Here is an 18,596-nt window from a genome sequence, read left to right as displayed (position 1 = left end):
CAAAGTTTAAGGTATTTTAAAAAAAATTCTGTCTCACACTCACCTACTTTGAAGCATGGCATTATGTAAGAGATACTTATTCTTTAAATTTAGAATGAGTTAAAATTCTTTTCACTCCAAAGCTGCCTTTAAGGAATTAGACCTCCCCCAAACACTGTGAATTATTTGGTTATGGGTGAATAGTAGTCTTTAAACATCAGTTTTAGGTAAGAATTGTCCAGCAATTTCTGACTTGCTTTCAGTCACAGTAAGTCATCTGAGTTGTTTCTTGACGTGGCAAATAACTCAACGAGCAAGACTGGACAAGGAAATCAGGTGCTTTACCCTCTCTAGTTGTCTTTGCTCATGAGGTAGCTTTGTGAGTTCTGAAGCAACCTCTGGGTTCTTTTGATGACTGTGATAGGGCTGCACAGATGATCTTTTGGACCCCGGATCCCAAGTGAATGAAATGAGCAAACCAAGCACATATATGACCAGTAAGTTCAACAGAATGGTGCTTGGCCTTGGGTGTAGGGCCCCCCTTCTAGCTTTATTCTTGCCACACTGGGTTTGGTTTCTCTTCTTATGCAATGACCCATTTCCTGAATATTGCTGGTTATTTGACAGATAAATATAAGCTTATAGACTTCAATAAACTTATTTCTTTAACATTTTTGGAGAATACTTAATAGAGGTTATTTGTGCAATAATCATTTGCTAATAGAGGTAAGTAGTCAGGTGACTAAGAATGTAATTATTAAATAAGACTTGCTCTCACTCTTCTTCAACTTCCAAGTAATTTTCGAATGATTCTGTCAAAATGACTTTCTAATCCTAGAGTAGCTTGTGTAATTTGTATAGTAGCAAAGTGTTAATTCAGAGTTCAATGATATTACTCCTTTTTGTTGATTTACTATTTCTGGAGGAGCAAAGTCACTGTATCAGAGCTATTAGCTAAACCATCAACACGAAGTTCTCTTCAAACTGAAAATTTTCCTCATTCTGACTAGGCCTTTTGTTCAGCTGGCTAAAATGAGTATAAGCTATGTCCATTCACAGTTAAGATTCTTTTTAAGGAGAGCAGCAAATCTGGAAATTCTTGTTTCTAGAGTCAGAATTATTGCTGGAGGTCAGCGGGACACAATGACCATGTGTACCATTCCAGGCCTATCAGGATGCCAGCCCCTCTGTAGTTCCATTTTTATACTTTGATTTCAACCTGCCTCTTTCCCCACCAGTATCAATATAAATAGAGAGGCAGTGCTGGGTGCAGAAAGAACCCCTTCCCCCCCCATGGAGCCCTGTGCCCCTCTGTGAGAACACTGACATGCACGCCTACATCCCCTCTCCACCTGCTCCCACAACCTGGGAGGAAGGAGGGTTGGGGCCGGATGCAGGCCTCTGGGCAACCAGTAGGATTTTATACCCACTATTGTGACATGGGCATTTAGAACCATCTCTTTTTTAAAATTTTGTTTTATTAATGATATTTACTTTTATTTTGTACTACATTTTCAGTGAAGAGATTTGTCATTCTTTAATATAAATGCACTTTTCATAAGTGATCTTTACATCGTCCCAAGTGTTGCTATTTTGTTTTCTCTTTTAATCAGTATGTTACAAATCGTATAAGTGATGACTTTGATAATAACACACATACTGAGATTTGCAACTTTGCAAACTCCCAAAGCTCTAGCAGTGCACTTTTCCTATTAACATCTCAAACCTGACACAACCCTTACATAAAAATGACTTAATTTGCAAATAAAGATAAAAATTATAGGCAACACTGGCTGCTGTCTCTTCAGAAGATTATACATACGTATCTCAATACATAGTTTGCATAATTCCACAAGATTTGGAATGAAATACAATGGGATATTCAGATATCATTCTGACTAAAATACTGTACAGTGAGTATAATGTCTTTAATGACTTTTGAAAGCGTTTTTACACTTTGTAAAAATGTGATTTTAAAATATTTAGTATTTATGAAGTATTTTTAATAAACATACATTTTAATTTAAAAAGTTTTAGGTTTATGGAAAAATTATGAAGATAGTGCAGAAAGTTCCTATTTACCTCCCTCCACAAACACACACACAGTTTCCCCTATTATTAACATATTAGTTTGTTGTATTTGTTATAATTAATGAATCAATATTGGCATATTAGAATTAACTGAAAGCAGAACCAATTCTTTTTTCTCTGGATCTTACATTATCACACCAACTGGAGCACCCAGCAGCATGGGAACATAGTATTCCATGATGCTAGGACATTCTGAAAACTTAGGGATATTCTGGAAGCTCCCCTAACCCTAATTATCTCTGTCAGCATCTTTGACAAAACAATGAAACCATTCCCTACATTTTCATGGCACAACACAGACAAAGCCTTTTCATTACATCATTCCATGTAATCTTCATGAAGCTGTAATGGATTGGTAGAATAATTTTTTTTAAAAGAAAGGATGAAATGGGCTTAGAGAGGTTGAGTAACTTACAAGTAAGTGGTAGATCAGTGGCTCTGAGTCTAGAGTCCTTTCCACAATATCGAATAAATTGTAGATGTGGAACTAAATCACTTTCAAAGATAGTTAAAACTCCTTAAAGGAATAAGCTTTTCATTGCACACTGACAGATGAAGCTCAAAATGCAAATCATCCCCTGAGAAAGCACTGAGAAATGGGTACCATAGGCTTTCACGTATTGGAAACATCAAACTAATTCCAGGCTTCTAGACTTAAGACCTGATAGCTAATAGAAAAATTCAAGATTGAAAATAATTTTGCAAATGTATACACCTGTGTATGTATCGATATCTACTCAGAAAATCTATTGCTTTGGATGTTTGTGTCATTTCTGAGCTACTCATTTGACACGCTTTGTCCACAGCTGCTTCCTTCTCATCCCTAGACTTCAAGCCACCATATTACTTTTTAATTGCCCTATGATTCATTTTCAGTTAATCGTAATAATTAACTAAGATCATTTAAGTAGTAAAGTACTTTCTTGAGTAAAAATTATAGACTTTTGGAATATGGTTCCAATAATAGTTCAGTTTTTAGATTTAATATTCAGGCCTCACATTTAACACATGTAGCGTGAAGCTGCTTTTATTTTTACTGCAAACAGTATAAAAGCACTAAAACCGCTTTCTTTACCTTCAAAATATGTGACATTTCCCTAAGAAATGTCCTATATTTAGATGTTCTGGACCTTCTTCACTTATAAATCTGAGTATATCCTTTTGCAGACTGCAGTTTTTACTGTATAGTTTTGCTCCATTTCATGAAAAGGAAAATACAGACAGTGGAAATACAGGTGGAAGACTTTTAGCACAACAGCCCATGATTTGTATGTTGGGGGACAAGCATAATGAAGACCTTCTCAGTGACTAAGGCTTCAATGACTAAGGGTGGTAAAGATACCAAAAGGACAAGAAATCAAAAGAAATAGCTTTCCTCAGTGGGAAAGATGACATGATTCAGCATGAGTAGAATGATTAAGAAGGAATGTTTGTTGGACTCAGTTACCCAAATGATAGTTCATCTAGCTCTCCCTTGAATTTTAAACATTTGTTTGAAAGATAATTTTACATCAATTTTGATTTCTTTTGGAAAGCTCCCATATGTAATTTATTAGTAGCATCTCTGAGGAATAGAATTATTGACGATGTTTGGCTGATGTTTCTGATGATGGAGGAGCCAGAAGACTGCTACAAGTGAAGTCACCTGTACGGTCTCAGAATGTCAGGACGGTACGGATACTGAAAGAGAAAATTAAAGATACTAATTGTTGTCATGTTTAGAAAAGTTACACTCTTCCATGTGAGTACAAGGAACATTCGATTTGTCCCTTTGAAAAGCTGTCTTGTTTCCTGCTACTCCATTCCCATTCCTAATGCATTCAAGTCAAGTAAAAAGGCAGCTCATCTTTTTCTGTTGTGTTTTCTCCAACCTTAAGCTCAACTATAGCATCCTGAATATGACTGTCATTTAAGCTTCACTGTATATTAGATTATCAAAAAATCATTTTCTTTTTTAATGGAGGTAGTGGTGATTGAACCCAGGACCTTGCACATGCTAAGCACACACTCTACCACTGAGCTATGCCCCACTCCCCCAAAATCATTTTTGAGAGCCCATATGCCTTGTATAATAATGAATATAAAACAATGGGTGATGACATGCAACAACTTCATGCCATTTGTCACCTTCTCTCTAGATGCTCTTCATATATTTAATCATTTAAACCTTAACACTGCTACAAGGCAAGTTCTGATATTATTTCTATTGTAGAGATTGTGGATACTGAGACTCAGAGGGATTAGTCTTAGAGGGTGATTAGAGACTTAGATGAACATGCTTAAATAGATGTGCGTTCACATAGCTGATGATTTCTGTAGACTACATTCCCAGAAATGGAATTGCTGGGACATAGGATCTAAGTGTATTTTTTTTTAAGGTTTCTGATAAAAATTACCAAACTGCTTTCTAGAAAGGATGTAATCTGGTGCTCTTCTAGTCGCTAGTTTCTTTCTTCCCTCAATAATCTTTATCAAAGTGTCTAGTATATGTTATGTGTATGAGTACTTCAGAAATACTGTTTAAAGCTGAAAACCTCATGAGAAGAAGTGTGAAATTGCAGAAAAAGCACAGACCATGGAACTAGAAGGTGGGAATTAGGTAAAACTGCCTATTACTAATTGTGCCTCTCGTATAAATGCAAGTGACAAAATTCTTCTTTTTAGGCAGTTGGAAAAGTTAAATGTTAGAAATAGAAAATGGAACTGGCTTATTTTGCTAAGTTTCAAAAAAGTGTAAGATGTAAACATGGAAAGTAGCATTTTGTACCCTTCCTCTTTGTAACAAGTTTTACTTGCGAGAAATTCTTCGTAAATGGAAAAAAGAAATAACAATAATAGGATTTTATGAAAATAAAAAGCTGTATAGAAAATAATGCCAATATAGCTAGCTCCACCAACTCCCATAATGAGTTTCTGAGATATCTTGAATGTAATTTAAATTTATAGCTATTAATAGTCAACTGTTTCAGGTGGCCAGACAGGGGCTGCAGTAACTCCATGTTATATAACATGACCATGTAGCTCTGATTATTTTTCCTTGCAAAGGTGAGAGTTCTCTTGTAAAGAAAGCAGAGGGTGCTGATCATTCAGATTTGATGTAACCATCATCAGTTTGTTTTCAGCCCAACAGGAAATGCAAAACATTTTAGCTTCTCACAATATGCTCTTAAATGTGCTACATGCAAAGGTTGAACTGGGAATGGAAACCTAGCCTTTCTCTTATCCTTCTACGTTTTTTTTTTCTCTGTTAGTCAAACCCCAGCATAAAGAGAAACTTAAAATCTACCTCTTTCCTGAGCGAAGCAGGTCAAATCCCTCATTTATTTCTTCAAAGGGTAAAACATGGGTTATTAATGGATCCAGTGGAAACTTCTTAGCCATAAAATCAGCCACAAGTTTGGGGACAGACTCCTTACTTTTAAAGCCTGAAAAGAAAGTGATATCAGTGTTAGATTCAGCCAGGGATAAGAGGAGAATTGGGGAAGAGACTTTCCAAGTAGAATTTAAATGAAAGTTGATAAAGTCCACGGATTACAATTACTCAGGTTAATAAGAGATAGTGTCCTTCAGTATCCTTTTGCAGGCATTTGACTTAAAAAAAAATCCTCCAATACAAACTAGGGTCTTGGTTATTAGTTGTCTCCTAGAGAAATTATAGTACAGATAGTTATTTCCAAAGTCAGGAAGAAAACTTAGCAATTGTCTAAATTTGGGCAGTGAGTGTAGACATGAGTTATTGCTATGGATTTCCTGGGTCTTACTAGGTATTTCAGTTGAGTTGTGCAGTTACAAGTATCAAAAGAGATGATGCTGAAAGTTCCTAGTCAATGGGGACACCAGAAAAGTCTACCTAGGGACATTCTGTGTGCATTAGTTCCACATCTAGTTGATTTGGAGCCAATAGATACAGAGGAATTAATTTTTTAACCACGTTGCATTTTAAAACCTAGGGAAGGGAAGAAATCCTGAGTTTGGTAAGAGTCTGGCCTTCAAACCTAGCTACATACCACCAAAAACAGCTCCTTTCCAGCAACGTCCAGTCAACAGCAACATGGGCTTCACAGAGAGAGTCTGGGAATTAGGAGGCACTCCTACAACAACGCTTACGCCATATGCTTCGTGACAGCACAACAAGGCAGAGTTCTGGAATAAATTCACATGTAGCATCATTAAAGTGGATTCTCTGGTAGTCCCCATTTGTGGTACACAGTATCATGTATTACTGACCTAGCTAGCTTGCTGGTGTGTGGAGGGAAGAGATGATGTCTTTTGTTTCTTTATTCCCCATTATTTCCTAAAGCCACTAGCTGGGGCTTTAGAAGATGACCAGAAAATATTTTTGAATGAGACAATAGATAAATGAATATGTATGTTTGTATACACTTAATTCTCCCTGAAAATAATAAAGAGGCACATATCTTTATATATTTATGTACATAAATATGTAATTATATGTATATATAATCTGATTCCTCAAATAAAGGTAATGTTTATCATCACATGAGCTCTAGGCAACCAGAGTTGGTTAACTCATTTTTCTTTATTTATTAAGTAGATATTTTGAACTCAGTACTTTGAATCAGGTATTTTGGTGATGAACTAGATACAAGGTCAATTACACCATCAAGGTTTGCGTTTTCTCTGCTTGATGGTCTCCCCTTTTCATGGATCCCGATTCTACTGCCATTTCTAAAATGGACAATTTTTTCTGATTTATGCACTTTATTTTTCCCCAGCTTTGTCCAAGTATGACTGACAATTAAAAGTTATTTGTTTTAGTGTGTACAATATAATTTTTAGGGGGTACGATATGATGGTTTAAAATACACATGCAATGCGAAATGATTATCACAATCAAGTTAATGAACACATTCATCACCTCACATAGCCGCTAGTTACTGTTTTTGTAATGTGAACACTTAAGATCCACTCTCTTAGCAAATTTGAAGTATATAATACAGTGCTATCAACTATAATAACCATGTTGTATATGTAAGTCCCCAGAACTTACTCATAACTGAAAGTTTGTAGCACATCGACCCATTATACTTCACCCCTGTTCCTCCACCCCACCCCTCCCAGCCTCCTGCCAGCTCTGTTCTACTCAATGGTTCTAAGAGTTTGATTGTTTTAGATTCCACATGTAAGTGAGGTCATATAATATTTGTCTTTCTGTGTCTGCTTTATTTTACTTTGCCTAATGTCCTCCAGATTGTCCCACGCGGTTGCAAATGGCAGGACTTCTTTTTTATGACTGAATTACATACATCAGTCACAATTTCTTTATCCATTCATTCATCAGTGGACATTTAGGTTGTTTTCATATCTTGGCTATTATGAATAATGCCGCAATGAATGTAGGGGTGCAGATACCTCTTTGAAATAGTGGTTTTATTTTCATTGCCTGTATTGCTAGAAGTGGGATGGCTGGATCATATGGTAGTTCTATCTTAAATTTTTTGAGGAACTTTTAGACTGCTTTTCATAATGGTTGTACCAGTGTATACTCTTACCAACAGTGCACAAAAGCTCCCTTTCTCTGCACCCTCCCCTACCTTGCCATTGCTTGTGTTTTTGGTAACTGCCATTCTGACAGATTTGAGGTAATATCTCTTTGTGGTTTTGATTTGCATTTCCCCAGTGATTGGTGACATTGAGAACCTTTTCATATAGCCATTGGCCTAAAATGGGCATGTTTTAAATGTGCTTTTACCTCCCATATAATTTTACTGTAAACTACACCTATTATTCTGGAACTTCCAAAGAAAGCCTTTCCCCTCCAGTCAGGTTTTTAAACATGTTTGTAGTAAGAAAATTGTTTAGGATCCCCCAGGAAGATATAATAATCAATCCTTTAATTTTGTAGTATGACATTTGGAAGACCAGAGAGCCTCAGAACTTGTGGCTATCAGATATTTGGTGTCTTCAAATAAAACAATCCAATACCACTGAGAAAATGGAGGGGAAATCATAGAAAAATGGCATCAGGAGAAAGGCTATGGTCCTGGACCAACTGGATTGTCTTAGAACTTCAGTCATCTAAGGCCTGTTGTCCCAAGACAAGGCTGAAAAGAGCTTTACTCTTTAGGTGCTGCTTTCTATTACCAAGGCTTACCGGAGAACCTCAAAATGGAATTTGTTGGTCTCTGGGAATTTTTTTCGTTAGGACTGTAGAGAATACTTGTTAGGTAGAATATAGCTGGAGATTGGTTCTCCACTGCATGATGATATCTGTCATTATTTGAAAGTAATGTGTATATTCCACAGATAACGTAAGCACTGCAAGTTTGGAAATGGTCCTTCATTGTCGGTAATACCAGCTGACACTCAGTAAGTTAGTTCTTGACAAGTGCATGTGCTAAGTATTTTACATGTGTTATGGCATGTAATTCATAAACAAGTCTATGAGATATGTATCACTTCTTTTTTGGTGGAGAAACTTGTTGACTTTTAAAATATTCAGTTCAACAGACGGATTTGGATGCTTATTATGTGCAGACACTGTGCTGTCTGCTATGGAGAAATGGGGCATATTTTCTGTTAGTAAAATGACACAGAGCCTGAAGTTGCTCACTTTTTCTTTTGGCCAAAGTACATGTGAAAAAAATAAGTATTTATGAAAACATATAAAAAGTGTAAAGACATTTTGTTAGGAATGTGGGGAGAAGAATATCAACCTTGTCAACTTGAGAATAGAATTTGTATTCTTTATATTTACTTGAGTTTGAGTTTTTTAAGCTAAAAACAGAGTAAATTTATAATGGTTCAATTGAAAAAAACAAACCTCTTTTCTCTCTAAAAAAGGAAATAATACCTTGTGACAGTTCTGCTTAGCTGATGGGATGGAAGATTCCTCATTATAATAAACTAAGCACTCCAGGCAACAAATAGGAGGTGGAAAATGGCCATAGTTTTAAATATATTCTTTAAATATAATGTTTCTATTCTGCTGCTTAAAAGCTGACTTCAGCATGCGGAGGCAAATCCTCAAGGCTTTTCAGGGTACGTACCATGGTGTCAAGCCGACCAACGACTTCAAATGAAAAATCCACACCTCCACCGCTCATTTCCTTCAGCACCTCCTCGATGGGTTTGTCATAGTCATGAGGGTTAACACACTCAGTGGCTCCCACCTCTTTGGCCTTTGCAAATTTGTCTTTGTTGATGTCCACCGCAATGATCCTGGCTGCTCCGGCTGCTTTACAGCCAATGATAACAGACAGGCCAACTCCTCCAAGGCCAAACACGGCACAGATGGAGCCCTGGGTGACCTGTGTTTTCAGAAAATGCACAAATAGGTTAAGCAACGATTGTTAGAAAGACGCTAAATTGTATGCAATGCCATGCCTTCTCTGTTGTCAGAAGCTACTCAAACTCGACACAACCTGTTGTCGCCACTTCTTGGCTTCAGCTGCTTTGTATTTAAAGTGAGGGGGTTGAATTAGATCAGTGATCCCCAAATTTTGCCGAATATTAGACTTACCTGGGGAGCTTTACAAAAAAGTTCAATGCCCAGGTCACAGCCCATAACCAATTAAAGCAGAATCTCTACGGGTAACATCCAGTCCGTAGCTAATTCCAGTGGAAAACCCAGGCTGGGAGCCAGTGGACCGGATGATCTTTGAGCTGTTAATGCTAGTGACTCCCATCCTGAGGAGAGTTTAGTGGCTCAACTGCATGGATAGCCAGCTTCAGTCCACCATGCATACACAAACACAGCTTTTGGGAAATGAAATAATAAGTGGAAAAGAGGAGACTGAAAAAATAATCCAGTTGAAACCTCAATAATTAACAGCCTGGTTCATTAACTTGCGGTAGTCATGACCAGTATAATGAGAGCAGAAATTAGCTGTGAAGCTTAGGAGAGTCTCCTCAGCTTAAAGCAATCTTAACAACAGGGGAAATTTAACAGGTAATTTCAAGATAAAACAGCTTGAGACCAATGTGTCTTAAGTGCATTTTATCCTTGCTTTTTAAAATGTACCAATGAACAATAAATCAATGAAAAGCTTGTCTATACTTTAATAATGGATGAAATTCATTATCACAAGTGCCCCCGGCTTCTGCTCTGTGTGTAGGCTGAAGTAGACCACCTTCTTTGCTGATGCAATTGCAGGAGCGACTTTGTGGTCATCACAGAAATGTAGAAAACATATTCTCTCAGTGGTTTAACTTGGCTTAGGGGCTGTTTAATAAATGCAATCTACTATAGTCAGCCTTCACCATGGGTAAAATGCTCCTCCTGTCCCAAGGAAACATTCTCTGGGGTACAGCACTTTTTTACCTTAGAAGAGTATGAGGCTTGTGATTATGATTTAAAAGTGCTGGTCATTGTGTATTACGGTTTATGATTCAGCAGGAGTTTTGGGAGCAGGGCAAGTTGCAGCTCTCATACTAACCAACTGTGATATTTGTGGCAAATAGCTTTATGTCTTTGGGCCTCAATTTCATAAAATGAAAGAATATTACTGTATTTCCAACCTTTCAGAAAGAGGAGCCTTTAGAGAAGTTATCCTTAAAATCTACCACTTCTGAAGTGTGTGTGTGTGTGTGTTTGTGTGTGTGTTCATGGCAAGGGAGGAGGTATAGCAGTGGAATAGATGCTTCATGCATCCCTGAAACTTCTCTGCTTTCCTCAGAGATCCACAAAGTGGGTACGCTGATGGCCCTCGGTTTGGAGGCATATCATATCAGGTAAGGCTTTGGAATCTAATGTTGATCCTAATTCTGGGAGTGGAGGATCCATGGACTAACTAGATGCTCCTCAAAAGCAACCCCTTCGTTTCATTTATGTTTGCTGTCAAAACGTAGCAGGACCTACTGCACGTGGTGCAAGTTGGTGCTAGCTGCAAAATGAAAGTCAAAGTGGGCTCCCAGCTCTAAAATTTAGTAATCCCATAAAGAACACGCATGGAAGAATTATTGAAAAAAACACCTTTAGTTTTTCTTAACTAAGTATCAACAGCTTTTGCATTTGTGATAAACAGATAAATTTTCTAGGACATGCTCTCAATTCCTTCTAAGGGCATTTTCTACTTATCAGCACCCTCACTTCTATGGAGCATATCAATGTTTTAATGGTAGCAGGTGTGGGAGGAAAGCTACCAGTAAAACTATGAAAAATGATCTCAGATTCCTATGAGAAATTGCTTTCCTTTTGGTCCCTGACAGTCCGAGTGTAGCTAGTTTTATCACCATTGTTATTCCTACCTCGGCAACATTGACTGCAGACCCATAACCAGTAGAAAATCCACAGCCGATGAGACAGACTTTCTCTAGCGGTGAGTCTGCATTGATCTTGGCCACTGAGATCTCATCCACCACTATGTACTGGCTGAAGGAGCTGGTGCCGAGGAAATGGTGGATGGGCTTCCCTTTGCAGGTGAACCTGGAGGTACCATCCACAAGGGTCCCCCGAGGATTGGTCACACTGGTTAGTACAACACACAGACATAAGAAAGTATGAGACAGTTGACACAACATTGTAAAATGAGTATAACTCAATAAAAAGAATGTTAAAAAAAAAGAAAATATGAGACAAGACCATAACTGATGTGCAGATTCCTTGGCTGTGTAAGGAGAGTATATGAAACTTACTCATTTTTCAAGCAGTAGTTGCCTTTTGGATGTTTACACACATTGCACTTTCCACACTGGGGAACAAAGAGTGGGATAACTTTATCACCTGGGGAAGGGGATAAAACAGATTCTTCTTAAGCATTATTAGTGCAAGAACTTAAAGCTTACACGTCTGTGTTAGAGGCATTTGAATTTGACAGTTCTCCAAGAGTAGGGTCCGGTCACCAGTCTGCCTTGGCTATTGCCTGCCAGCATAGCTGAGTATTGAGTTTCTATATGCCTGAGGATGCCCAAAGAGGAAATGCAAATGTGGAAAACAGCATGGATTTTTCAGAGTAGCTCCACTGTATTAATATTTATCTTTTATTGTATGACTTTTCTCTTGGGGGTTTTATATGTATCATCTCATTTAATTTTGAATAATTAAAATGTAAATATTCATACTGTAAGTATAAATGTAAATTTAAGTTGTGAGCAGATCACCATAGTTCCACTAGGTGACCCAGTATTTTGTAATAGTTTGGATACAGTGAAAATGAGAATCTCAACAACTGTTTCTTGGCTTTTCAAAGTGATTATGCTTATGTGTTCTATGAAGTGAGTGCTTATTTTTTTTAATTTTCATTTTTTAATGGACACTAACAAAAATGGGATAAATAAGAACTTAAGAAATTTCATTGAAAACCTCAACCCTCAATTATGAGTTAAACACTTTTAGGATAAGAACTGACTTTCAAATATTTGTAGCTGATAATTTGTGAATTATCTAATTTTACTGCTATGGTGGAGGGAGCAGGGGTAAAAAGTAAGGGTGTCATTTATTATTAATTGATTTCTAACTAAAAGAAATACTAAAAGCTGAAACTCAAACCAGACAAGTTATTATTTTCTGTTCACAGGTCAATTAATATTTGCCAAGAGGGTAGGTCAAACCTACTGAGTAAAGTGATTTTTTTTAGAATTAAACATATATATATATATATAATTTTTAATCATCTATGCTATTTATGTAAAAGACCCAGAAAAATAACATTTAATAGATAAAATTTATATGAGATGATGGCATGGAAATTTTGTATTTATTTATTGTATACCTTTAAAATATTTATCTGCATTAAAATACAATAGCATTAGGGTACAATAAATATTAAAGATAAAATAGTACTAGGTAACCAGTCATAGTTAATCATGATTAAAGGTACTAAAACAGATACTGTTTATGGCAGGATGCCTTCTGCTAGTTTTCCTTCATTTCCTGCCAACTCATCTATTTCATTCATTCTGTATTCAAGAAAGGAGGCCATATTGGAAGGGGAAGCTCAGTGAATGGGCTCCACTTCCCACCTAAGAAGAGATTATATGTTGATTCAGTCGTAGCCTCACAGGCCTCATTGTATGAAGTCAGTACACAGTTTCCATACACTGATCTAGAGTCTCAGGAGATAGACAGGTTTTTATCTCTTGTCTCATTTGTAGTTCTCTTTGGATCCAATACATAACAGGGCTCAGAAACACTAAAATGGAAATGCAGATTCCACTCTGGCAAACACTGCATCTCTTTTGATCCTTATGTATTCCCAGGATCTAACATGGTGCCTGACATCTAGCAGGCCCTCAGTAAATACTTGCTGGAGGAGAGAAGACACGAGTGCATGAATGCACATGTACCGGAGTCAGGCAGGGAGGCAGGAAAGGAAGAGACCTTTTTTCAAGTCCCAGCTCCTCCGTGAACAAGGTCTTTCATCTCTCATTACTGCACCTGTCATCAATTCTGGGTTATCATCCGGGTTGGATGATCCTGGGGTCCTAAACCAAGTCACATTCCCCAAGTGTGAATGCTGTACCTGGTTTTACTGTAGTCACCCCTTCTCCAATGCTCTCCACAATGCCGGCTCCCTCATGGCCTAGGATCATAGGAAGAGGCATGACCAAGGTTCCATTAACCACATGGTCATCTGAACGACAGATTCCTGTGGCCACCATCTACAGGGTAAAGGGAGGGTGGTTAGACTCTGAAAAGATCATGGCCCTTGCATAGACTTAATACTCAATTGTACTAAAGAGTTTTCAAGAATTTTGCTAATAATTCCTGCTCTTTCCAAGTACAGTTTCAGTTTATACACAGGATTATTGAACCTAAAACCCTCCTTTACTTTCATTTTGTGCATTAAACAGTTTGAAATATTGTGTGAAATAATTGTTTCTGAAATATTGAAGTCTTATATACTATACAAGAATGCATCCCTTATTATAGAAGTAGAAAATGCAGGTTAGCACCAAGAACATAAATTTACTCAAGTTCCACCATCTAATGCTAATTAATTTTGAAATCCTAATATATATTCCTTTGCATATTTTTCTGTCAAGCACATAGATTCTGTTTTATTTTATTAAGATTATAGTTTATATACTCTTTGATGTCTTTTTAAAAATTTGACAATTTATATTTACATCTTTCTTTGACAACAACTGTAATCCCACTGTCTGGATGACTATATAAAAATGTGCCTCTTATTAAATTTTGGTTATTTTGACTGTTACTATTCTCTGAAAATTTCCACCCTAAACTTAAATAGAGGTGGAAAAAATCTTACCTTAATACGAACTTCATGGGCTTTAGGAGGTGCAACCTCCACCTCCTCAATGGAAAATGGTTTTTTAAGCTCCCACAGCACAGCCGCTTTGCATTTTATTACCTGGAAATTGAACAGAAAGATGATACCAGTTTTTCCTCACTCTTGAAGTTAGGGATTACGTCTTTCATCTTTTTATGTGCAACATCTCACTCCACGCCTGGACCCTAACATTGTTCCACAGAAATTAACAACCTCTGATTTGCAAAAATAAATAAATAAATAAACAAATAAATAAATGTATGTGTGTGTGTGTGTGTGTATATATATATATATATATATATATATATATATATATATATATAAAATACTTTTTATAAGAAATGTATAAAGCAATAACATAAGGAAGAGAAACAGAATTAACCATAGTGAGACAATGAGATAAAATGGAATATAGTCTTTTATGAAGAAAGAACTTCATGTTGTTTTTCTCTCCAAGGGTTGTTTATTGCTGTTGCTTCCTAATGCGGTCCTGATATTGTTTATTTACCCCAAACTGTTGGCTGTACATGAAGTTCTAAATCACTACCGTTTTCCTGACAGACTCACTGTTTGTTCACATGAAACTGGTTGTCTCTTGCTCAGTTCTCCACTTAAGCCAAAACGATGTGACTTTATGATTCCATCTGCATATTTGCCTCCCCGCCTCGCATGACTTCTTTCTCTATTTGCCTGTCCTCATCCGCTGATTTTCTCCCTCCACTGTTTCTGTGTGCTACCTGTTTGCACCACTCATTTGAACGTTAGCTTTGGCAGCTCTGTTTTATTACCTAATGTATGTATAGAGATTTCTTTCAGATGGGACTTGAGCCAATAATTGCAGAAGTTCAAGCTGTACACACACATACCCACATACACATTTAAAAATGGGAGAACTATGTGTTTGACTTTCTATCTAGCATAGCTCACCTACAGATATTCTTAAAAATAAAGTTGAACACATATTTTTAGTGCTTGGCAATATAGTATAAGACCTGTCTTCATTTTCACAAAGTTTGTATAGTTGAGAGTTTTTTTCTAGGAAGAATTGACATACTGCAAATATGATAAAAATTCAGTGGAAGTTTATCTGACAATTCATCAATCCATTGTCATTATTTATATGCCAAATCCTCCCACTTTGCAGAGTGTTTGTCATGGTCAGTGCCTCAGTAAATATGAGAGTACTTGAAAATAATACAGCAATGGTAGGCACCCAATAATCAGCACCTGTCTATGATGGGGGCAGGCACAAGTGACTGTGCTGCGTGAGTTATATGCTTGACTTTTAAACTTTACAGGGCAGTGTTATTGAATCATTAGTCTTATTTTACAGATGAAAAGACTGAGGCTCAACTGACTCTGTAATTGAGTAACTTTCCCAAAGTTACAAAGCTGGCTGTCCAGAGAATTAATATCAGTCCAACTTTATCTTTTCACTACTCCATGGTAGTAAAAGATTAACAAAAGATTGAGGGTAGGTGGGGAGGGTATAGTTCAAGTAACAGAGTACATGCTTAGCACTCACAAGGTCCTAGGTTCAATCCCCAGTACCTCCTCTAAAAACAACTAAATAATCTTCCCCCTCAAAAAAAAAAAAACAACAAAAAAACCCCCAAAAACATTGAGGCTAGATAACAATAACAGCAGTGACTAATACTCCTCAAATTATTTCTTGTACCCGGCACTATTTTAAATGCTTTCCAGTATTAATTTATTAAATTCTCACAACCACCTTATGAAGTACGTATGTTTCCTGTTGTCATGTAGCATTTGAAGAAAATACAATGCACGAAGGGTAAACAAATGAAATGTTATCATAAAGCTAAACGTTATCGATGTTGCACCTGAGAGGGGAGGATTGATTGCCCATAATTTATAATTTTCATTAATACGTTTGGTTTACCTTTTTGCTCTCATTCATTATTTCTCTTAACCTGAGTTTTGGCAAATTTAATTTTTCTTTTTCCTAAGATTGAGGGTAGGTGGGGAGGGTATAGCTCAAGTGGTAGAGTCCATGCTTAGCATGCACAAGGTCCTGGGTGCATTCTTCATTCGGAATGTGATATGCCATTGTAGATGCTCATCAGTAATGGATGAAAAGAGAGTTGGAATGAGAACTGACAGTGGGTCACCCATATGATCTCCAGCCAGTCATACTGCTATAGGCCTGCTGTGTCACACAGTGTGTAGAAACCTCAGTTTCTTTCACTTGAGGTATCCTAGAGAGATAGTATATTGTGTGATCTGCTCCTAACACAACAAACCTACTGGAAACAGTTACATAGGCTTTTGTCATGAAGCAGGTAAACAAGATGAATTGATTGTATTGAATGACTATGTGCATGTCTCTGCACCTGTAAGCACACTGAACAACTAAGCATGAATCTGTGGAAGAGTTAGACTCAAATGTATCTGTTTCCAGTGCTAATAACTGATTCAAACTCAGTCAGTATCATTTGTGTGTGTGTGTGTGAAATCACATTGAGTTCTATATGAAGAAGATATTGCTCTATAGGATCTCCATGGAAATTTCCTGAATTGTGCCCTAATAAGACCGTTTTAAATTGGAATTTGCATGTTGATGTTGGTTTGCTTAGTCTTGATGATTCTAGTGCTTTGAGAGCAATAAACTTTTTGTCAACTTTACTTTCCTATATTCATAAAAAAATGATTACAAAGAATAACTCATTTAAATTAGGATTTCTTAATATAAAGATAACTTTCTTAATATAAGATAACTTCTTGATTAAAAACCTTTCTTTCCTAACTTTAGATAGCAAATTACCCATGACTGGCTGTAACTACTGCACATGTATTTAATATAGGAACATAGACTTTAATAGGTATAGAGGTTACATATTATTATTACAAATATTATCAATTGTAGTTTAATATCCATGTATTAAAACATATATTCTATGTTATATTTCAGTATATATTATTTCTAATTCATACAGGAATTTTAAATCATTGATATCATACTATATCTTTGTTTATTACATTAATTAGAATATAATTCCAAAAATAAAAAATTTTTTTCCTTACTTTTCCTGCTGTGCTCATGTTTCTGTTTTCTCTGCAGGCCAGGAGATGTGAATTCTTGCTTCTTGCAGACTGTTCTCTGCTTAAGTACGTACAGCAGATACAGTGCACAGATATTTGTTTTCTTGAGCAATGCCCAATTCTACACATGTGATCTGGGATCTTTAAGCCATGCCCATCAGCTTATTCTTAGGCTAAGCCAAATCAGGAAGAAAAGGGCAGTGAGCCAGCACTCAGATGTTAACTTTGTTTGCAATAGGTCAACTTCAGGTAACAACTTGATTTCATTAGGTTAAATATTTCTCTCTCTGTGTATCTTTAATTTGGGGTTTCATATTTCTCCTCTCTCAGTTCCACACAGAGTGTTCAGCTAAGCTCCAACTTCTAATCCATATGATGCAGTTAGAAAGGAGAAGGAAGAAAGCCGCACAAAGACATAGGACAGAGATAGCTACCAGCCCGAGGAATGTGTCTGTTGCAGCACTGTCCCCCTCTTCACAGCAGAGAAGTCAGGCACCAATCAGTTGCATTTCTGTGCCACTCAATACCAATCAGCACTGACTGAGAACTTCCCTGTTTCAGACCCTTAGGTGAGTACAGTGGGGTGATAGTGATGGATAAGATATGGCCTCTACCCATGCCAAGAGGCAGTATGGGACAGTGGGAATTCCATGGCCTTGGGTTCAGCCAGTCCCTATTCTCACTAGGTGTATGAACTTCAACTCATTATCTGATGTTTCCTTATCAGTAAAATGTAGATGAATAGTAGTACCATCTGAAGGGGTTGTTTGATGAACAAACAAGATAATCCTTTTCAAGCACTTATCAGGGAGCCTGACAAATAGGACAACCTTTAATAAATATTAGCTACAATGAATTATCCATCAAAGTGAGCTCAGTCTATGGGGGAAAATGATACAGGCAACCAAGTTAGATCATCTTGGATGTTCTCTATCAGAGAGAGGGCATTCTGACTGAAGGATTGAGAGGAGGCTTTGCAGAGTGAAGACATTTAAGTTAGAAACTGAATAATGATCATTTTGGCAATTAGTCAAAAAAAAAAACTCACTGTGCGTCTCCTTTGTTTTTTGTTCAATGCCACGAGTATGAGAAGAGAACATGAGTTTGATTTTTAATAAACCTCAAGTCTTTTACCAACACTTGGGGGACAGAGTGCATTCAACGACTTAATTAGACATAGTCTGTAAACATGTATATGTTAACAAAAAGGATATATTTCTCTGAAACGGTCAAGGGAACACTATTATCTGTTTCCAACTTTACTTATGC

General features: G+C 36.9%; 1 protein-coding gene across 1 annotated transcript; it reads right to left on the bottom strand.

Moving 5' to 3' along the window:
• Window positions 1-3,478: 3,478 nt before the first annotated feature.
• Window positions 3,479-17,420, bottom strand: LOC102528531 (alcohol dehydrogenase E chain). The gene is made up of 9 exons (XM_006208934.4): window positions 17,310-17,420; window positions 14,244-14,345; window positions 13,494-13,632; window positions 11,668-11,755; window positions 11,281-11,500; window positions 9,081-9,341; window positions 6,078-6,213; window positions 5,357-5,495; window positions 3,479-3,750 (listed from the first exon to the last, which is right to left on the bottom strand). Exons 1-9 carry the CDS (start codon window positions 17,325-17,327, stop codon window positions 3,726-3,728), a joined length of 1,128 nt encoding a protein of 375 aa, XP_006208996.3. The 5' UTR covers window positions 17,328-17,420; the 3' UTR covers window positions 3,479-3,725.
• Between the last annotated feature and the right edge of the window lie 1,176 nt (window positions 17,421-18,596).

This window comes from Vicugna pacos, chromosome 2 (genome assembly GCF_048564905.1).
Source record: "Vicugna pacos chromosome 2, VicPac4, whole genome shotgun sequence".
NCBI lineage: Eukaryota > Metazoa > Chordata > Mammalia > Artiodactyla > Camelidae > Vicugna > Vicugna pacos.
This window is presented reverse-complemented; position numbering and strand designations above follow the sequence as displayed.

Bases quoted from the DNA above. Each gene is read 5' to 3' on its own strand.
- LOC102528531 (XM_006208934.4), bottom strand. The intron at 11,501-11,667 runs GTAAGTTTCATA...TGTACTAACCAG, and splicing joins AACTACTGCTTGAAAAATGA to TGTGACCAATCCTCGGGGGA. The intron at 3,751-5,356 runs GTAGATTTTAAG...TTTCTCTTTCAG, and splicing joins CTGCTTCGCTCAGGAAAGAG to TATCCGTACCGTCCTGACAT.